The 23,150-nt window shown below is 39.0% G+C and overlaps 1 protein-coding gene across 1 annotated transcript in view; it reads left to right on the top strand.

Annotated features, from left to right (window-relative positions):
- INTU (inturned planar cell polarity protein) overlaps positions 10,878-23,150 on the top strand; it is an 81,598-nt gene continuing 69,325 nt past the window's right edge. The window contains 1 exon segment of the mRNA XM_005666876.3: positions 10,878-11,098. Coding sequence (XP_005666933.3) covers positions 10,965-11,098 — 134 coding nt within the window. The 5' untranslated portion in view covers positions 10,878-10,964.

Below are 23,150 nucleotides of genomic sequence, written 5' to 3'. Positions count from 1 at the left end.
GATGCACAGTTTACTTATCCACTCACCTACTGAAGGGTATCTTGGTTGCTTTTCAGTTTTGGCAAAGCTTCTATAAATATCCTTGCATGTAAGTTTCCAACTCATTTGGTGAATACCAAGCATTGCTGGATGGTATGGTAAAAATATGCCTAATTTTGTACAGAACTACCAAGCTGTCTCCCACAGTGGCTTTACCATTTTATATTCCCATCGGCAATGAACGAGAGCTCCTGTTGCTCGACATCCTCACCAACATGATGTTGCCAGTGTTTTGGATTACAGCCATTCTGACAGATGTATTATCTCATTGTGTTAATTTGCAATTCCCTAGTAACTAATAATGTGGAGCATCTTTTCATGTCTTTGTCATCTGAATATTTTCTTTGATGAGATGTCTGTTTAGATGTTTTACGCATTTTTTAAAAATCAGTGTTCCTTTTATTTATTTTGCTCACAGATTGAGTTTTTTGTGTCGTATTTTAAAAATCATCACCATACCCAAGGTCATCTAGATTTTTCTCCTGTGTAATATCCCAGAGCAAAGACAGCCCCCAAAAGAGCATAAGGGGTCCACACAAAGCAAGTCAGCCACCGCTTTTTATTTATTGTTGTGTGTCCAAAGACAATAAAATTCAGCTTGGCACGTAGCAAGTAATCAATATGTATACGTTTACCCGGATGAGTGAATGTAAATGGCTTCTTTAGTCAGAATTTAAATTCCCACCGGACGCCCCTTACTCAATTTCTGGTCTTCCGCAGAGCAGCTGGGGCCTCGGAGCGTCTTCAGTGCCTCCACTCCTCCCTTGTGCGTGGCCCTCTAAACTGCAGGTGGTAGCTTCCTTTGCTGGAGGCGGTGCCTGGACATCGGTGTCCCTTGCTCGGGACAGCCTTGCTGTCCAGGAAGGAAGAGTGAAGAGCACTAGGCGGCGAAAGAGCGCAGCTCGGGCAGCCGGACTGGAGGCGCTCGACGGCTTGCCGCGGACGCTGGGGACCCTGCTGAGTGCTCCGACGAGTTGAAGAGGCGAGGGGCCCCAGAGGCGGAAGAGGGGCACTCTGGACTCGGCCAGCTCCGACTGGGGTGGCGGTCAACCAAAGGTCCACCTGACCCGCGTCCTAGGGCGCCAGGGTGGCCGCGCCGCCTGCCAAGGGGCTTCAAGATCCGCGCGGCTTAGCCTGAGGGCGAAAGAGAGGGCGAGCCTTCACTGATCCCGCCGCCCTCTCAGTCCCAGGTTTTTACTCTACCGTAGCGTCTTCCTTCAGCTCTTTCCCTTCACCTCTCGGTTTTCCGGCGGCCGCCGGAGCGGTGCCTGAAGCAGGCAGCGCCACAAAAGCCGGGGTTGAGACCTCGCCGTCTTCTGTGCATGTTACCTGTTCTGCGCCTTCGCAGCGATTCTCAAGTGGGCATGTTTCAGGTGGTCAGGTCCAGCATCCCCAAAGCTGCCTCCCGGAACCTGGAGGACCTGGACTCTGTGCAGCGCGTCCTCTTTCACAGGTCAGTGCTGGGACGGGGGATCTGGGGAAAGACCGCCCTCCGTTCCACCAGATGATAGCGAGGGGGAGGGGCAGTCTTTCTTTCGAGGGGGGTGGGTGTCTTGCGCGGAAAGTCTCATTTGGGATTGTCTTTGGTTCGGTGCTTGCCGCGGGAGGGGAGTTGGGACCTGTGTGATACAGGCTTTACAGAACCGGACGCTCCGGATCTGGTTGCTCCGAGTTTGGCCCCGCGCGGGACCGAATTACCCACCCCACTTCAGAAAATACCATTTTCTGTGGAAGCACAAAACAATTAAGCAAAGCGGTTTTGTAAACACTTCTGCACATTCTCCAGGAAAAAGAGCCGAGAGTTTTGTTTGGATTTTGGTTGTGATCGGAATTAGACGGAGCCACTTTTTAGCAAATCTAAATTCAACCCGCCCCACCAGTACACACACACACACACACACACACACACACACACACACACCCCCCATACCAATCACGCGTGCGCATCCACACCTCAGAAGGATGAGAATTCCCAACTTTCCATAAATGCTAATGTATTAACTTTTCCAACCTTATTCTTTATGTAAAATAAACTAACAAATATTTAAACCCCATGGTAATGGTGAGAGGTTTATGGAAGAGAAATAAGAATGCCCATGGAGAACATATTCTCTTTCCATTTTCAGGTTAAGAGAGGATGGTTGAACTGCCAGGCAGCTAATGCTGCTCTAACTCTGGGGAAGCCTGGCCTTTACAAGACATAATATGGGAAAAACTCTTTTAGAAATGAATCAAAAGTATCTCTTGAATACATTTGTGGTGAAAAAGAGTAAGTGGTGCTTAGTAAATATCTGTCAGGGGGAGGCTTATGTGAGTTCTCTCATCTGTAAACGTTTCAAGTGACCCTTTTAAGTCTTTGTACAAAACCATATGAGCTGTAGAAACCCTGTTCTGTTGGAAGAGTGAGTAAAAATGAAAGACATTGTGCAAGGAAGAAATAGGTCTCTTTGGTTTAAAAGCTGTCTTCTGAAACCAGCAATTTTCCACAGTTGGTTTCCTTTCCCTCTCCCCCCAAGAGAGCCCCTGCCATATACAATAAAGTGTTATCAAATGAATGGATAAAAGGGGATTCTGATAAATTCCCAAAGACTGTTCTCCCTGCATTTGATAAAAATTACAGTCCAGGAATAATCCCCGCAGATATTAACTGAAACTTATTCACAGCATGACTTTGTTTTTGTTTGGTTGGTTGGTTTTGTGCTTTTTAGGGCCACTCCCACTGCATATGGATGTTCCCAGGCTAGGGATCTAGTCGGAGCTACAGCTGCTGGCCTACACCACAGTAATGCCGGACCCTTAGCCCACTGAGTGAGGCCAGGGATCAACCCGAAACTTCATCACTCCTAGTCAGATTCATTTCCACTTCGCCACGACGGGAACTCCCACAGCATGACTTTGATAAAGCTGGTGGGGGTGTTTGTTTTAATGCTTAAAAATCCTGATGCAACAGAATTTCTTCATGTTTTAAATGTCAGATGCCAAAAAATTCCAAACTAATTAATACTGCAGGGGTTCAGATCCAAAGCACAAACCTGTCTGAATGAACCAGGGCAAAAGAAAATGTTTAAACTATAGCCATCAATCAAGACTGAGATGATTATTTTAGAAGTAGTACTGGGGTGTTTCTGCAATAAACCTGCTCAGTATATGAAAAGCTGCTTTATCTGAATTACAAATAACTGCTCCCACATGCTATAGGAACCAATGGAATCTGAAACTGTAAGTGTCTTTGTCAGTATGTTGGCTAACAATTCTCTACTTTTAACTTAACATGAGAATTTTTTGCTTTTTCAATGCATTATTTTTATTAGTGGTTATTTACTATTTAATGTTTTCAAACACACTAAAAATTTGAGACTTCTATAGAGGTTTCTCTTTCATTTAATGAAGATAGATTTTCACACAAGTTCTTAAGTAATCAAATGTCATTTGTAAGGATTTGTTCCGATATAATGGAAATTAGAGAAATTAGATAACATTCAAACTGCAGTAATTTATTCATAGTTCTCAGTCTCCAGACCAATTCATGGCTGATTTTTCACATCAGTTTTACAGGATTTTATGTTTTTCCTTTAAAACATCTCTGATAGGATATCCACAAAATTTTGGCAATTGTATTAGAGACCAGTAGCCTTGAGCCATAGAAAAATTACAGACAAGAAAAAATAGCAGACTATTTTTTTACATTTTACTTTAAAAGATAACTTCTGAGTGTTTATTTTTTAATTACTTGAGTATTTTCCATTGTAAATATGGTTTTCAAGGTGTAAAGCATTAAATTACTGAGCTTTTGAAAAAGATAGTTCTTCCAAAACAAAACTAAAGCAAAGTTGCAAGCTTTTCTCTGCATGAGGTATTAGCTTCAATATTAAAATAGCAGTAGCTCAGCAAAAATACTCAGCTATCCTTTTTTTGATAAAAAGTTACATGTACCCCTCCCAGAAGAGCCCTAGGAGCTATTTGCTTTCCTTTAATAAAGACTTTGCTTGCTTGCTTGCAACAACAGCAACAACAAAAAAAGTTGTCTGAGTCAGGAAAAATCTTCACTGTTACATTTCTCAGTTATTTTTTTCTTAAGTAAATTAGCAAATATTTGTGTCAATCTTGATATGAACAGTAACCCAAATAATCATTTTAGCATTCATTGAATTCTGCAAAGTTTTTTTTTTTAATTTATACACAAGGTTATTGAAATTAAATCATTCCCTTGGAGTCCTGTTTGATGCATACCACATAGTTGTAGAACATGGCAAGACTTAACTTGTCTATGTTTTCCTGTTCATTCTATAATATAAAGAAATAATATCCACCTCACAGGATGGCTGTGTGAATTTCAGGTGATATTTAAGTGCTCTACAAAACTAAAGTTCTGTCAGACAAAAGGGTTATGTTTACAGCTGTTCTAACAAAATTCAAACGATACACAAAAAGATAGCTATTCCTAAATTATCTAAGAAAATTCAGTTACGTGACTATTGCCCAAAGCCCAAAGGCTAGCATATGGTTCTGATCCAGGCTAGAGTGCCAACATTTTGATACTTAAGCCAGCAGACAAAGTGAGCTAAAAGTGAGTATCTGAAAATGTTTGATGACCTAAATTTCATACTTGTGCCATCAGCAAAATAAGCATATTTAAAAGACCTAAAATATCTAGAACTCTCTGGGGTAAAGGTGTGCCCCGTTAGATAATATTCCTGATGAATAAAATATTGTTTTAAGCTCAAAAAGTAAACACTAAAATAAATATAAAATCAACACTTTTTGAAAATATAGCATCACATACTGCCTTATTTCTTAAGGTGTAAGATATTAGATTGAAAATGTTATATCTCATTGGATTCTTAGCAACCCTGTATGGTAGGCAGGGATTATTATTGCTGTCTTCAGATGAAGCAACTGTTTTAGTCCACATTCATTTGGTTATTAGTGCCAGAGTCAGGTGAGACCCTGGCTCCTCTGACTGAGAAATGCATGGATTATGAAGCATTTTCATAGTCGTTTTCAAATTACTGTAGAGTTCAACATTACAGTGATTTTTTTTTTTTTAAGGTGCTACTGAGAGTACAACACTCATTTATAAGCTATGGCTTTTGTAAATCTCATGTGCTTTTTGTTTCCTACTTTTTTCTTCATCGTCAGATTGTCAGGCATCAACAATTTTTGCTGCTGGTGGTATTCAAGGAGGCCTCTCTTCTTTCTGCTTGGCAGCTACTGATCTATGGTGGTAGAATAGTTCACCAAATTTGTTAGAATTAGTAAATGTAAATATAAAATTAGAATAAGTAGGAGTAAGTTAACTGGGTTTGGGGCTTAACTTTGTGCTGTCTACTCTAGTTACTTTTATGTTTACTTCTGCATTCTCATCTGTATTCCATTGTTGTTCACATGGAGATTGCATGATCTTAAAAGTTAGTTCCATACGTTTTTACAGGTAATTAAATTTTTATATAGGAAAATGAAAGTTTTCAATCATAAAGCAATTCTATAAAGATTGCCAAAATGTTATTCTTACATATTATGACTCTACCCAAACTTAAATTTCACATTATGAAGTCTGTTTTTAAAATGCTGTTTTGCTGAATCTACTAATTATTCATGATTTAAAAAGTGATTGTGGTTGTCAATATTACTATGTAGTTCATGATTATTATTTCCATGTTAACAATTAAGGCAATATTAATTAGTTCCTAAAAACTCTATTACATGAAGTTTTTACTGTGTGATTAATTTTTTTTTAATGGAGATGACCTCCTGTGGCCCTGTTTTCATTTAGTTCTCATTGCTAGCTTGTATTACTGTTTAGGAAAGAGCTCTTGAACCTGCTAACGATACTAAATATTTAATTATGCTCTTATCTGGTGTATTTTATGTCAGAATTGTATTGTTTGCCTAATTGAGATGATAATCAATGGAAATAAGGACCTTATGTCTCATATGTATTAAACCAAACATGTGTGGGTTTCAGAAGATGGATGACCATTTGTATGGTGGAAAATAGAAAATAAGAACATACCTCAGTCTGATTTAAGTCTTCCCACAATTGGTAATTATAAAATAGACAAAGACAGTATTCTTTTTTTTTTTTTTTTTTTTTTTTGTCTTTTCTAGGGCCACACCTGCGGCATATGGAGGTTCCCAGACTAGGGGTCTAATTGGGGTGGTAGCTGCCAGCCTATGCCAGAGCCACAGCAACGCGGGATCCAAGCTGCGTCTGTGACCTACACCACAGCTCATGGCAATGCCGGATCCTTAACCCACTGAGCAAGGCCTGGGATTGAACCCGAAATCTCATGGTTCCTAATTGTATTCGTTAACCACTGCGCCACGACGGGAACTCCAAAGACAGTATTCTTATAAAGGCCCTGAAAACTGCATCTTACTGTTTTCCTTTCTTCATCCTCTCCAATACATCTAAGGGTGTTAAATATTAATTTAGTTATTACAACTATGATATATAAAGTTGGAAATCTGATTAGCTAATTCCATATCTGAAAACTTAAGAATTTTAAATGATTGTTCTTAGTTCTTTTGTGAAGATCAGGCAAAGGGGTAACTTTTTCTGGGAGTGGAGCAATTTTGTACATTAAACATGTGAAAATAAATTAGTTAAGTTGACATAACTCAGAGATTTATCTAGCATGAAAGGACAGTTCTTAAAAGATACACTTTTATGTAGCATTTCTTGCTCTGGTTCAACCTTCTGTAAGATAAAAGATTGAAAACAATCATGTCTTCTAGAAGTTTGTCATTTGGTAGCAACGATAGGCACATGCCTAAATAATTTAGATATAGACACATTCCTAAATAATTTAGATACTAGGCAGACTGGTAATTACAAAAGAACTTTATGGACTATGTTATGAGGGGAAGGTAGAAAGAGGAATTCTTACTAAGGTAGGAAAAGAATCTGGGAAGGCTTCTTGGAAAAGGTAATATTTGAATTGAGTCTTGAAGGGAAATGTCAAATTTTGGGTAAGTAGCATTCCACAGTGAGAGCACTAGGTGAGTAAATGATCTATAAAATAGCTGAATTTTTTGACACTTTATGTGTTAGCTATTTAACATGCATTAAATCATTGGATTTCCAAACAGTCCTGTGAAATAGTTACAATATCTGATTTCACAGAGAGAAAAAGTGAAGCTTGGAGAGGTTGTTTGCTCAAGATTATATTCATGATGGTTCTGAATCAGGGAGAGGTCTATCTGCCATGTTCAAAACCAGGAGGTGGGAGTGGGTTCCAACCTGTTTGGGAAGCAGTCAATGGGCCGTAGATAGGTAGCATAGAAACTGAGGGAAGACTAAGGGCAGTGTTTCCCAAGTTTGCCTTTAACTTAAGGATTACTGGAGCCACTGGTTTAAAGTAGAGATTTCCAGGCCCTTCCTCTGGAGATTCTGATCCTGTCGAAGTAGGGCAGGGCCCTAAAATCTGTATGGTTAAGATATTTTGGTTAGCAAATTGGACACACTTGATTAATTCCATTAACATATAGCTGGCAATAAGCCTTTTGACTCCTAATTGGTGCTCAGCTGTTTGCAGAATTGGAAAACAATTTTTTGAAAGAGACTATAGTGTTTGGATTTTACTCTCTGTTTAATGGGGTGACATTGAGACTTAAGAGCAGGGTATGAAATTATTAGATGCTTAAAGAAAAAACCGGAGTGTTTTTATACTAAGAAAATGTGGGGCTTTGTCAAAATTTAAAATGTCTGATCAAGACACTGCTCAGATCCTGTGTTACTGTGGCTGTGGCATAGGTTGGCAGCTGCAGCTCTGATTTGATCCCTAGTCTGGGAATTTCCATATGCCACAGGTGCAGCCCTAAAAAAGGTGTTTTTAAAATGAGTAACTTTATTAGAGAGCTACCTAAAGCAGTTTTAGTTTTAGGCTGTAATTTTAGGTTATTTTTAACATTTGTGATTGTAAGGAGAATAAATACATACATTTTTGTTGTTGTTTTTGTTTTTTAGGGCTGCACCGTGGCATATGGAGGTTCCCAGGCTAGGGGTCTAATGGGTGCTAGGGGTCTAATTGAAGCTGTTGCCACTAGCCTGTACCAGAGCCACAGCAACACCAGATTGGAGCCGAGTCTCTGACCTACACCACAGCTCGTGGCAACTCAGGATCCTTAACCCACTGAGCGAGGCCAGGGATCAAACTGGAAACTTCATGGTTCCTAGTCGGATTCATTTCCACTGCACCACGATGGAAACTCCTCCATGTATTTTAAACATGAAACGTAATATAACTATTATAGTGATTCCACCTTTTAAAATAATATTGTTTCTCTGATTTTAGAAGTAATACATTTTTTGGATCCCAATACTGATGAAAATATTTGTTTTTCTTCCTTCCTGGCTCTATTCTCTTCAGACTTCTGACCCTATTTACTTGCTCCATCACTTTTAGTTGGCAAGGTTGCCTTCTACTTACTACAGAAAATAAACATCCTCACATGGAGGCTGCCTCAGCTTCCTAACTGAAGTTGGCATGTCAGCAGCCACACCTGCATCCTCCTTTGGGTACCAGCTTTAGGGATGAGGTGTTGAGCAAGGTCCTATTCCTCCATCTGTTCCTTGGGTACCATCCCCTCCTTCTACCTCAGAAAACTCCTTTCCCATTATCCCTTTATGAAATAGTCCTCTGTCCTCCAATTTGAATGGTATTTGGACCTCTCTTTACAGGAAAGACTTTTGTAGGTTCCCAGGGCTGACTAACTTTTAATTTTTATTCTTCTTCCTCTTTTTTCTTTTTATAGCCTCTTCTGAGGCATGTGGAAGTTTCTAGGCCAGGGGTCTAATCAGAGCTGCAGATGCCGGGCTCTGCCACAGCCACAGCAATCAGAGCCCCATCTGTGACCTACACCATAGATTGTAGCAATGCCAGATCCTTAACCCACTGAACAAGGCCAAGGATCGAACCCACATCCTAATTGATAGTAGTCACATTCGTTAACCACTGAGCCATGATGGGAACTCTCTAAATTATAATTTTAAAGAAGCAGGGATGAGGTTTGTGCTTTATAGCTCTTCAATAAGATTTAAAAAATAAACTACAAAATAAATTCAATAGTTTACAATGATAAAAAAGCAAATTTATAAATATAAATAAAACCATAAAACTTAGAATATTCAAATGTACGTAGTTTAATGTGACAAATGAAACTAAATTGTAGCTTGACAGTTTATATATTTGACTGCTACTGCTCAGGTTCTTTTGAGTTATCCATGCATATATCACTCTGGGCCATGGGACGACTCATCTCCCAATATTTTCCTCTGTTTGGAACATAATATCATGTAATAACAAGATAAGCCTTCCTCTAAGAAATTTGCTGTGGCCCTACATGCCCTAGTTTGTTTTCCTTTGGGTATTTCATTAGAACTCTGTACTTATCATAGTACACTGTGTTATAAATTGCCCATTCACCTTTCAGTCTCTACCATCCCCCCATGTAGCTTAAGCTGAAACCCCATCACCTATCTATTGAGATCATAAAATAATATTGTATCCTTTTTTTAACCTGCTATAATTGGAACATTTCCCCATGCATTTCTCTTCGAAAACATTTCTATTAACATAATATTAATCATATTTTATAGAGAGAGGTGTATTTAACTTTCCTATTGTTAAACATTTTGTTTTCAGCTTTTCAGTTGTACACATTTTATAAATTTTATTTTCATCCTTTATTTTTCTTATAATAGATCTCTAATTGAAATACTGAGTTCTGAGAAGGAAATATAATCTAGGGGTGAATGACTTCAGTTCTTGGGTGACTTTGTTGCCTGTTAGCCATGTGACCATTAACAAGATTACCTCTCTAAGCTTCAATTTCCTTATTTTAGTATAGTGATATATATATATATTCATACACATGTGAATAGAACAAGTAATGAAGGCAATGGCTGAATCTCAGTAAATGCTTTATTTTCTACTTACAAAAAATATTTGGGGAGTTCCTGTTGTGGTTCAGGGGGTTAAGAACCCCACATAGTATCCATGAGGATGCAGGTTTGATCCCTGGCCTCATGCGGTGGGTTGAAGATCCTATATGGTGCAAGCTGCGGTGTAGGTCACAGATGCAGCTTGGATCTGGTGTTGGTGTTTCTATGGTGTAGGCCGGTGGCTGCAGCTCTCATTCCACCTCTAGCCTGGGGGAACTTCGATATGCCGTGGGTGTGGCCCTTAAAAAAGTTAAATATATATATATATATACACACACACATACACACACACATATATACATACATGTATTTATATTTTTGATGTAGGTATTTGCAAATGACAAGAAAAATTTATCTGTTTACACTTCCAACTTCAAAGATGAGAAAACTTAAATTATAAAATTTTGAGTTAGAAAATGAACACGCAGTTTTTTCACATTATTGGCACCAATTTGAAGCTCCTTTCTACAATATCTGCTTGGTAGAACTGTGAAAACCAAGGAAACATATCTAGACCTTGAAGACATTGCTTAAAAGCGTCCTTTCCTTGAGGGGATGGAGTTTACCTCAGAAAAAAAACCCAGGCAGAGAGCCTCAAAGGTTTTGGATAGCTGTTTGGCGTAGAAACAAAGAGCAAACTGCAAGAAAAAGAAAAAATACCGGTGGGCCTTCGCCTGTTTTAATACGTTAGGCTGCTCTAAAGGAGTCTGTTTAGGAGAGCGTAAGCGCTTAAGCTTTAGCTTCTATTCCTCTCAGACTCCCTCCTAGAAATTTCAGTTCTTTGGCTCCTTTCAGTCTTTTGCTTCTCTCTGAGAAGCTTCGCCGTCTCCCTGGCAACCTGAGCTGTTACCAATTGCAGCTGAGGATTGGTAATCACGTGGCCTCCGCCCTTCCCCAGCGGAGGCAACATGGCTGCCCCGGTGAGCTATGGCTGTGAGGTCTGAACTTAACGCATTTGTTAACTGCTGTGTGCCTGGTGATGGCGTTGTGCGGTTCGCGTCAGAGCCCGGAGGAGCTCCCTGCAGAACCCCCTTCACAAAAAGATGAGGATTGTGATTCTGAAGATCGGGTCAGCGACTCGGAATCTTACTCCTCTACGAGTTCCGATTATAAGTAAGGTTCTTGGAGAGGGACAATTAAATCCATCCCTTCTGTCCGGAGATTGTACACGTGGGCTGGGGGGAAGACTTGACGAGTGTTGGCGTGGTAGAGAGTGAGTGTTTGAGGTTTTGTTTTGTTTTTCAAATGGGGTTTATTTGCACCACCTTTCAGTCGTGTGATAAAGTGTGCCGAAATGACTGTACCATTCTTTGTTACTGTAGGTTTTTGTGACTCTCAGAGGTTGAGGCTCTCTTTGTAGTGGGTTCTGTATTATATGAGTGTACCTGTTAGAGTGTTTATAAATTCTATTCTGTCGCAGTGTCTTCTTGCTTCTTTGGTGTCACGATCTTTGTGACTTTAACCTCATTAGTATTTAGAGTGAAGGGACACTCCACTTTTTAGAAGTCTGCTATTTAAATTATGTAGATTTTTTCACTGTTATGAAAATTAATAGATATGTAAATGAAAGAAAATGCACCCTAGTCTCACCATCAAGGACAAACTCTCCCAGCAGTGTATATTTCTGCTATATTTTCCTATACATCCTCATAATTTTGTTTTATATTTTATGTCATGTGTAATTTTTAAATTCAGAACATCTGTTATTTTCTACTTAAAACAATGAAAAAGTTATTTTTATTCACAGTACCCAATGCTGTTGCAGTTTCGAAGGCATTTATCCCTTACTGCTATGGATTAAGAACTTTTGAAAAAGTCAAAGTAATGGTAGTGGTTGCTTAAAAATGGCTAGCAGTGAAAAAGTTCTTTAGTCAAAATATCAATGACTGCCATATATAGTCATTTTTAGGATGGCATTTTTTGTATATTTAGGAATAACAGTTACAGTTATTTAATGTGTATTTAGAAGTATATTAGTTATTTGGCGGTTATTTTCACACATAGGTATGCAAAACATTTTTATCATCTTTAAAAGCATGGAGGGAAAACCATCATTAATGGTTGCTTAAATATACTCACAAGGCTTTTTTTTTTTTTTTTTTGCTTTTTAGGGTCACACCGGCAGCATATGGAGGTTCCTAGGCTAGGAGTCTAATCGGAGCTACAGCTGCCAGCTTAGGCAACAGACATAGCAGGATCGGAGCCGAGTCTGCAATCTACACCACAGCTCACTGCAAGTGGGATCCTTAACCCTCTGAGTGAGGCCAGGGATTGAACCCGAAACCTCATGGTTCCTAGTTGGATTCATTTCTGCTCTGCCACGATAGGAACTCCTACTCTCAAGACTTAATGAGGACAGATTGTATTGTGGAAGACTTGAACAAATTTAAGGATATGAAATATCCTTCTACTGTAGTCATTTAAAAAATAATGGCAAAATTCATGGTTATCAAGCAAGGATGTTGGAAGTGTGGATTATATGAAACCTTGTTTGTTCTTGCTATGGGAGTCATAGACAGTGTGAGACTCAAACTCTTGGTTTCTCTACATCTTATAATCACACATTTTTAGCCCAAAGAGAATCTGTAATTACCTCACAGTCACAAAATTGAGTGTTGTCAGTGTAGGAATTTAAGAGACTAGGTTTTAAATGGGATGTGCTGATTTTGGTGAATGAAGATAAATGAGCAAGCTGAGGACCTTGTGTTACAAAACTTATTTCAAAGCATTTTGTGATTCAGAATACATGTATGTGGAGTTCCCATCGTAGCTCAGCAGAAACAAATCTGACTACTATCTATGAGGACGCAGGTTTGATCCCTGGCCTCGCGCAGTGGGTTAAGGATCTGATATTGTCATGAGTGGTGGTATAGGTTGCGGACACAGCTCGGATCTGGTGTTGCTGTGGCTGTGTTGTAGGCTGGCAGCTACAGCTCCAATTCTACCCCTGGACTGGGAACCTCCATATTCTGCAGGCGTGGCCCTAAAAGAAAAAAAAAAAAAAAAGAATACATGAATATATGTATTATATTTTAGTTTTTTACAAAATGGTCATTAGGAGTTCCTGTTGTGGCTCAACAGGTTAAGAACCATATATAGTGTCAGTGAGGATGCAGGTTCCATCCCTGGCCTCGCTCTTAAGGATCTTGAGTTGCAGCAAGCTGTGGTGTAGGGCACAGATGTGGACTCAGATCTGTTGTTGCTGTGACTGTGGTGTAGGCCAGCAGCTGCAGCTCTGATTCAGCACCTAGCCCAGGAATTTACATGTGCCACAGGTACAGCCTTAAAAAGGAAAAAAGAAGGTCATTAAACTTTTTATATCAGTCATTCACTGATCACACCATATGTTCCAGTTTCATTACCCTCCTAATAGTAAAGGTGCAGTAAATCTCTTATAAAATGTTTCTCTGGTGTGTATTTCATTTCCTACCAAGATTCAGATTTTATGACTGTTGATTCTTGATGTGTAAGATTTGAGAGCAGTTATGCTGACCTGACCAGGTAGGCTTCTGTTCTGTTCTTTCCTTATGATATTTACCTTCCTAAGCTGCAGAGTTGCCAATATAAGAGTGGCCTTCCTAGCTTGGACAGGTCACTGGAACAGGTGGATCAATTGTATAAGGATGTGAACCTAATCTCTTTCATAAAAGCTGAGAGATAGGAATTACCTCTTGTCCTTCATTGCCTATGTAGAGGTTATTAAGGAGGCTATGCTACTTAGTGATTCACATAAAGTATCTTGAAGTTTCTAGTTAGTTAACTTCTGCATATTCCTTCTGGAAATTATCATTGTTCCTTGCATGCTTTATAACTGAAAACCAGTTTGAGCTGCAAATGATTGCCAATAGAGAATTAATGAGTTTATCATTTCTTAGATAAAATTTCTTTAGGGTACATTCTGGTGTAGTACTTTTCATAGGTTTGTTTAAGACTTATGATTTAAGAGGAAAATGTTAGATTAGTGCACTACATCTTAACTTGGCATATTGGCAAGTCCCTGAGGAAGCTTCAGAGGTAATATTGATGGGTGGGTTAGGTTAAAGAAAACATTGACTAGTTTCAGCATTGAAATAACAGAAATTATACATTTACCTGCAATAATGCCATTGGTTTACATTTATCCAAGTCATTGAAGTGACATTAGATTGTGTTGGCCAGAGTTATCAATTTTATGACTTAGATTTTTGATTTTTCCAAGTGAATTGTTTGTTTTAACGATAGTTTTAAAGATAGAAAAAAAAGATACCTAAAAGAATTTAGCTGTAAAAAGCTGAGGAACTTCCACTGAAATAAGAAGGATGGCTGGAAAAGAAGGGAAATATGTCCTTTACATTTTTTTCTGGGATTTTTAAAACATCTCTATTGAAGTGTAATTGACATACAGTAAACTGTATTTAAAGTGTACAGTTTGCAGAGTTTCCATTGTTGTGTCAAGGCGCTGCGGAAACGAATCCGACTAGGAACCATGAGGTTATGGGTTCGATCCCTGGCCTTGCTCAGTGGATTAAGGATCTGGCGTTGCCGTTAGCTGTGGTGTGGGTTGCAGGGTGGTTTGGATGCCGAGTTGCTGTGGCTGTGGCGCAGGTCGGCAGCTGTAGCTCCGATTTGACCCCTAGCCTGGGAACCTCCACATGCCGCTAGTGCAGCCCTTAAAAAAAAGCAAAAAAAAAAAAAATTAAAATTAAATTAAATAAAGTGTACAGTTTAAGTTTCGACATGTATACGTCTGTCATAATAATGAACATTTCCATCTCATCCAAAGGTTTCCCCATGTCTCTCCTTAATACTACTCAGCTTGTCTCACTCCTTACAACCACTTTATCACCTTTCTGTAATTAAAGATGTGTTTGTATTTTCTAGAGTTTTATAAAAATGGAATCGTATAGTATGGACTCTCTTTTTTGTCTGGCTTCTTTTACTCACCATAATTATTTTGAGACTCATGTTGTTGCCTGTGTGTGTTTCTTTCTCTTTTATTTCTGAGTAGGATTCCATTGTATGGATATATCAAAGTTTATCTATTTCTTGGGTTTCAACATAGGAATGTGCTACTTGAAGAATCATAATGTTTCATTTAAAGTTGTGATGTAATGTGTTAATATCCAATTTAGTATATTTTCCCTTTTCTCTCCTGCTCTAAACCCTGACTCCTTTTTTCTCTTTCTTTTTCTTATATCAAATTATATAGATTAAAAAGTCAAATAGGGAGTTCCCTTTGTGGCTCAGCAGAACCGAACCCGACTAATATCCATGAAGACGTGGGTTCAGTCCCTGGCCTTGCTCAGTGGATTAAGGATCCAGCATTGCCATGAGCTATGCTTAAAGTCGCAGATGAGGCTTGGATCCCACATTGCTGCAGCTCCGATTTGACCCCTAGCCTGGGAACTTCCATATGCCGCAGATGTGGCCCTAAAGAGCAAGAGAAAAAAAAAAAAAGTGAAATAGTATGTAACTAGGTTTATGATGAGAAATGGTAATTCTCTGCTACCATGTCTCTCTCTCTCTGCTTCCAGCTCAGCCTGTGTTTTTTGTTTGTTTGTTTGTTTGTTTGTTTGGTTTTTTGGTGATGATAATTTATTTTAGTCCAGCAGATGTATATATTTCCAAATATTTCCAATATTTCCAAAATACTGTATTAGCTTGCTTTTAGTAAAGTTAAATATTTTGTAACATCGGTAATTAAACATCCTTTTATAATATTGTATTCATTTATCCATTCATTTAGCAAATCTCTTTCCAGTGTTTGATAAGTACAAAGCACTGTGTTTTTGGGTTTTTTTCCCATTTAACAAATATTTGTTAATTATGAATTCTGTGCCAGGCATTACACTAGGCACTGGATCAGCTCAGCCTATTGGAAGAGAATTCATTATCTCTCTGTTTCTCCCCTAGTGTTGCCCATCTCATTTGACATCACACTCTTCTCACTCAGGTCTTCAGATCTAATGTTTCTAGTCCTGTAGCTCCCCCCACTCTGCTTCTCACTAGCATTGCCTCTTCCATCTATACACCAGTGGAATAGCCCTCTCACTAGTCTGGGTGCCTTTAATATCTCCTGTTTGCAGTCTTTCTTTCATACAGCTGCCGGAGTTCGCCTTCTAAAACACAGTTCTAAATCATTTTTCTCTAAGAGAACCTATTACAAAAAGATAAAAGATGGCAGTTTGGATCAAAAATAGGACTAAGCACAGCCATGAATATTACCAGTGAAGCTAATTTAAATGAAGTGGATATCCCAGTGCTTAACCAGGTCATCCCTGTGATCAGGAGGAGAAGCCTGCGGTTAAAAATCACAACTCAGAGTTCCCACTGTGGCTCAGCGGAAACGAGCTTGACTAGTATCCATGAGGATGCAGGTTCCATCCCAGGCCTCGCTCAGTGGGTCAGGGATCTAACGTTGCCTGTGAGCTGTGGGGTAGCTCTGGTTCAACCCCTAGCCTGCTAACTTCCTTATGCCTCAGGTGCAGCCCTAAAAGCAAACAAACAACTAATGTTTTCAGGTTTGATCACTGGTTACTGTATTGTTCACTTCACTCAACCACTTCAATTACAATGAAATGTATTTATCATGTAGCCTGAAGTAACTGAGACTTGAAAATGAGGCCAATTCTATTAGAATCTACAGCGCATTTGCAATGTCAAAGTAATTTTTTCAACAGGTTATTATGAGAGGCATCCTAGTATGGCGTAATAATAAGTACTGGCTTAAGAGTAGGGGTCAGACAACCTGAAAGTGTTAACATTTTAATTTCATCAGATTTTCTCTGGTCTTGAGGTGTTGAAAATTAGAAAAATTCTTGGTCATAACTGGTTGTTTTACAACATGTCTCAAAACTCCAGTATTCTAAGGGGCGGTGTAATTAAAGAGAAAATAGAGGCTAAATGTGTAAGCGTTTCTACCTCTTTGGAAATGAAATCTTTATGTAGGAAAGACATGCTTTTCTTTAACATGTCTTCCTGGTCCTGGGAAATTTTATGGGCCTTCATCTATTTTGACTTTTTATTTCAAAATTTAAAATGTTAGGATAACTGTGTTAGGGCAGTGGAACTACTCTGTATGATACTATAATGGTGGATGGTACATATTATACATTTGCACAAATCCATGGATTCTGTACTACCAAGAGTGAACCGTATTTGGGGTGATTATGATGTATCAATATAGGATCATCAGTTGTATCAAACGTACCACGCTAGTGGGGATGTTGATCATGGAGGAGGCTGTGCATTTCAGGGGGAGGCAGTCTATCGGAAGTTGCTGTACCTTCTCAATTTTGCTGTGAATCTGAAACTGCTCTAAAGTCTACTAAATCATTTTTGTCCTCAACTTGATGGCCTCCGAAATAAATTCCGGATTCCTTAGGATGCTTTTTAAAGCTCTTTTAGATTTGTTCCTTGCCCTTCTGATCTCATCTTTGATGATCTTCCTTTTTTAAGTCACCTGTATTCCTACTTGTCTTAGCTCTGGCTGCTAGTTTAAAAAATAGCCTAGACCGAGTGGCTTATAAACAACAGAAATTTATTTCTTACATTTGTGGAGGCTTGAAGTGTAAGATCAGGATACCAGCGTGGGGTTCTGGTGAGGGCCCTCTTCCGGGTTGTAGACTGCAAGTTCTCATTGTATTCTTACATAGCAGAGAGGAGAAGCAAATTCCCCGTGACTCTCATCAGGACACTAACCCCATTTGTGAGGACTCCCCCTTTGTGACCTCATCTAATTCTAATCGCTTTGAAAGGGCCCCACTACCTAATACCATAACGTTGGATAGTAATGTTTCAACATATAAATTCTGGGGGGTCATAATATTACTACACTGAAATATTCACCCATTCTTATTTTTACCATGTTCTTTCACACCTACATTTATACATACTTTGTCCTCTCTGAAACACCTTTTCTTCCTTTCTCTACTTGTCACAATCATTCAAGGTCCCTTTTTTTTTTAGTTTATTTTTTTAATTATTTCCCCAATACAATTTATTTTCTACTGTAGAGCATGGTGACCCAGTTACACATTCATGTATACATTCTATTTTCACACATTATCATGCTCTGTCATAAGTGACTAGACATAGTTCCCAGTGCTGTACAGCAGGATCTCATTGCTAATCCATTCCAAAGGCAATAGTTTGCGTCAAGGTCCCATTTAAGTGCCGTCTTCTCCTAGAACCTCATTTGGTCCCTCTTAATTTCTCCAAACTCAGCCTCGTATAGGCTTTTTTTTGTTTTAATTTTAAGGGCCACATCTGTGGCATGTGGAAGTTCCCAGGCCAGGGCCAGGGATTGAATCTGAGTCACAGCTACAGCAATGCTGGATCCTTTACTCGATGCACTGGACCAGGGATAGAACCCGCACCTCCACAGCAACCCAGCTGCTGCAGTTGGATTCTTTGGGTTTTCTTTTTTTTTAGGTCCAACCTGTGGTCTATGGAAGTTCCCAGGCTAGGGGTCCAATCAGAGCTGCAGGCGCTGGCCTATGCCAGAGCCACAACCACAGCAATACCAGATCGGAGCCTTTTCTGTAACTTACACTGCAGCTCACAGAAACACCAGATCCTTAACCCACTTAGCAGGGCCAGGGATCGAACCCACAAGCTCATAGATACTAGTTGGGTTTGTTATCACTGAGTCACAGTGAGAACTCCTGTATGTTTAAGAAATAAAATCAAACATTAGCTTGGCCACAGACACAGCAACTTGGGATCCGAGCTGCATCTGCAGCCTACCCACTGCTCATGGCAATGCCAGATCCTTCACCCACTGAGCAGGGCCAGGGATCGAACCTGCAAGCTCATGGATATTAGTCAGGTTCATTACCTCTGAGTCACAATAGGAATTCCCCTATAGGAGTTTTTATTCCTCACTTTTGGCATAAGCATTTCAGCTAGGTGATGAGCTCTCTGACCATCTGACTAAAAGCACAGGAAAACCCTATTAGAAAATGATGTCCTGGAGTTCCCGTCCTGACGCAGTGGTTAACGAATCCGACTAGGAACCATGAGGTTGCGGGTTCAGTCCCTGCCCTCGCTCAGTGGGTTAATGATCCGGCGTTGCCGTGAGCTGTGGTGTAGGTTGCAGACGCGGCTCGGATCCCGAGTTGCTGTGGCTCTGGTGTAGACCCGTGGCTACAGCTCCAATCGGACCCCTAGCCTGGGAACCTCCATATGCCGCGGGAGTGGCCCAAGAAATAGCAACAACAACAACAACAAAAGACAAAAGACAAAAAAACAAAAAAACAAAAAAAAAAAGAAAATGATGTCCTATGGAGTTCCCATTGTGGCTCAGTGGTTAACGAATCCCACTAGGAACCATGAGGTTGAGGGTTTGGTCTCTGGCCTTGCTCAGTGGGTTAAGGATCCGGCGTTGCTGTGGCTCTGGCGTAGGCCAGCAGCTATAGCTCCGATTAGACCCCTAGCCTGGAAACCTCCGTATGCCCAGGTGCGACCCTAGAAAAGGCAAAAAGACAAAAAAGAAAAAAAAAAAGAAAATGATGTCCGGGTCTATGATTTCACTTCTACCAGGGTTATATTGTATCCTTAACTTAGTGATGTGTAGACATGCCCCATTTAGCTGAACGGTTGGGGTAGGGGATGGGTCATTATTAACATAATCCCAGTGGAGAGGTGTTCCTGATGTAAAAATTTATTTCATGCAGCAAATACTCAGTTAGTGGTTGACTGGCTGATCTCTTCTTCTCTGTCATGCTTCACATTTGTTCCAGTGGTAACTGTGGTTAGGCTAGAAAGAACATCATCAGCCCATCCCAGGTTTCCCACCTCCTCAAGCTGCTGTAACAGCTAACATATATTTTAACCATTAAAATCATGGTTTTTTCTTAGAAAACTGTCAAAAGACTTCAGGGGTGAAAATTAGATATTGCTGGTATACAGAGCACAGAAGTAAAAACACAGAAAAGCTAGGCAGGCTGGTACTTACTGACAAGCCCTAGATAGAATCTATGATATAAGTTGTAATGTTTTTTTATTTTTTATAGTTTCTCTCAGTCCCTAGAATTGTCCTGCTATAATTGTTAGCACTATGAAACTACATAACTACATGTGTTGGTCACTTTGGTAAAGCACATTGTGCTTTCCCCATTGAAAAGAAAAAAAAGTAGTGTAACAGGTTTTGAGTAGTAGCAAAAGTCTCTTTTTCTTAAGGAGATGTAAGATGAGCATTGGCTGATTCATAATGTTTTTCTTGTGGTGGCCAAGGAAATCATAACACTATTTCGTTTGATGAAAAATGCTAACATTAGTGCAACTAAGGAGGTGAGAGACTTGATAACTTAGAAGAATCAACGTAGAATTCTTGAATACATCAGTAACTGAGAAACATTGGCATTATCTGAAGTTCATTTTCTTAAATGTATTTATGTTACAGTTTATGTAAGTAAATTTGATTATTTGCAGATTAGCAACTTTTTCTTTGGGACTCTGCTCATGTTTACCACATCAATTAGGGCCTTGAAACTCATTTAAAGTGCCGTCAAACTTTGCCGGCAGACTATAAGTATACAGTTATTTCTGTCTAGAACAAAGGAGAATAAACACGATAAGAATCTCATTGAAAGACATTTGCACAATGACAGCTTTGCAGCTTGTACCATAGAATCTCAAAAAAAGAGATGAACAAATATTTATATTAATGCTGATTAATGTGACCCATGTATTATAAAAACCTTAAATGTGCTAGATCTAATTCCTTTTTAAAAATAAACCCTTTGGATTTTCCATGTGGTTCAGCTGTTTAAGGGTCTGGCATTGTCACCGCTGTAGCACGGGTTTGATCCCTGGCCTGGGACCTTCTGTGTGCTGTGTCAAAAAAATAAATAAAATAAAAATATTTTATTTTGGAATAAGTTTAGATTTACAGAAAAGTTGCAAAGATAGTACAGAGAGTTGCTGTAAATCCTTCACCCAGTTTTTATTCCTTGATGTTAATCTTTTACACAGATATAGTGTATTTGTCAAAATTAAGAAATTAATATTAGTACAGTATTAACTAAATTCCAGACTTTATTCAGATTTCACCATTCCTCTACTTATGTCCTTTTCTGTTCCAGGACCCAGTCCAGAATATCATATTGCATGTAGTAATCGTGTCTCTTTAGCCTCTGATCTGTGACAGTTTCTCAGTCCTTGTTTTTCATAACCTTGATCACTTGGTTAAGATGATGTCTGCCAGGCTTCTTCACTGTGAAGCTGCTGTTTTTCACTTCCCATACTCTGTTCTTTGGAAACATGTCATTAAGTCTAGTCCACACTAAAGGGGAGGAAAGATTAACTCCATCTCTTGGAGTGGGAAGTATCTATATATAATATTAATTTCATTATTAATGAATGGTTGCAGTGAAAAGTTGTGTTTTTTTTGTTTTATTATAGTTTTTAATACACCGTTCTAACAGAATTAGTTTGATAGAATAATCTTTCCAACATTGTTAAACTTTCTGCCACATTAATCAAATTATGCTCTTGATGTTCATCTAAATAGGAGTTAATCACCTGTAGTAGGAATACGGAACCTTTAGCGAATCCTGAGCTAGGTCCTTAAAGGCAGTATCTAGTTTTGGTTCCTATGTCACCAGCACTTAGCCTGGAACCTAACAAACAGAGGTCACTGGAGATGTCTTCTCTCATTGCCAGGGGTTGGAAAAGTCCAGCAGTTCAAGACCTGTATCCAGTAAAGGTTTAAGTTTCTCTATGGTTTTCACTCTTTGGGCAAGAAGAAGGAAACTGTCATTAATTGGCATTTACCATGCCAGGCACATTATTTTATTTGCTGTTAATTACAGCTCTATGAGGTCTAGAAGAGGAAAGCTAAAGTTTAGAAAAGTGAAAATCTCAATAGAAGAATTCAAGCCAAGGTCTGTGACTTCTCAGTTTGTTTTCTTTTTACTAGATGTTTTGCCTTCTTTGCAGTGTCCTATGTTAATTTCCCTGCTTTTGTTCCTCTTATCTTCCTTCTTTTAATTTCTTTGACTTTAAAAAAGAAATCTTGGGAGTTCCTGTTGCGGCTCAGTGGTTAACGAATCTGACTAGGAACCATGAGGTTGCGGGTTTGATCCATGGCCTCGCTCAGTGGGTTGAGGATCTGGCATTGCTGTGAGCTGTGGTGTAGGTCGTAGACACACAGCTCAGATCCCTTGTTGCTGTGGCTCTGGCGTAGGCCATCGGCTACAGCTCCAATTAGACCCCTAGCCTGGGAACCACCATATGCCCCAGGTGCAGCCCTAGAAGAGACAAAAAGACCAGAAAAAAAAACAAAACAAAACAAAAAAACTTCCCCTTTAAATGAAGTATTTTTAAATCTAGAGGTTAAGGAAATGAATCTCATTCATCGCTGGTGGAAATGTGAATTAGTATAGTCTTTGGGTAAAGTTATATGTAAAAAATGAACATGAAACTTATTAGTAGGTGAGTAACCGAATCTGCTACATCCCTCATTCTATATCCCTTAATATAGCCATTAGGGGTTTTGAAATTGTATTTTTAAGTAATAAATGATAAAGGAGTATGTGTGTATGTATAGATTCCATTCAACTTTTCCAAAGAAACAGTAACAAATAACTATATGATTGTAAGAACAGATTTTTAAAAAAAATTTTTGTTGAAGTGTAGTTAATTTACAATATTGTATTAGTTTCTGGTATACAGCAAAGTGATTCATATATATGTATATATGTATGACTATGTATATATATTTTTCAAATTCTTTCCCAATATGATTTCTTATATTGAATTGTAGTTCCCTGTGCTATACAGTAGGACTTTATTGTTTAGAACATAGATTTTTTTTAACATCATTTATATCAGTGAAAGGTAGGGAGGGGGTGACATGTATGATAATTACATGCCCATTTATGTAAAATGAGTCTGTGCCTATGTACATGTGGAAGGAATAGTCACCGATTAGAAATCTACTAGGCATCAATCTCCTCTCCCTCATTGCATCTAATCAGTCCTGGTGATTTCCAAACATTTCTCAAATGTTTTTCCTACTTTCCATTTCCTCTACCATTGCCTTAGCTATCATGTTTGCTGGAATATTGAAATAGCTCCCTAAGTGGCCTCTTGTTTGGGTGTTGTCCACATCAAAACCTTCTTCTATCTTTGTCTTGTCAAAGTAGATCTGTTCAGGGATTATCTTACATGTAAATCCTCT

This window comes from Sus scrofa, chromosome 8 (assembly GCF_000003025.6).
Source record: "Sus scrofa isolate TJ Tabasco breed Duroc chromosome 8, Sscrofa11.1, whole genome shotgun sequence".
Taxonomy (NCBI): domain Eukaryota; kingdom Metazoa; phylum Chordata; class Mammalia; order Artiodactyla; family Suidae; genus Sus; species Sus scrofa.
The sequence above is the reverse complement of the archived record's forward strand: the minus strand, read 5'-3'. Positions and strand labels throughout refer to the sequence as shown.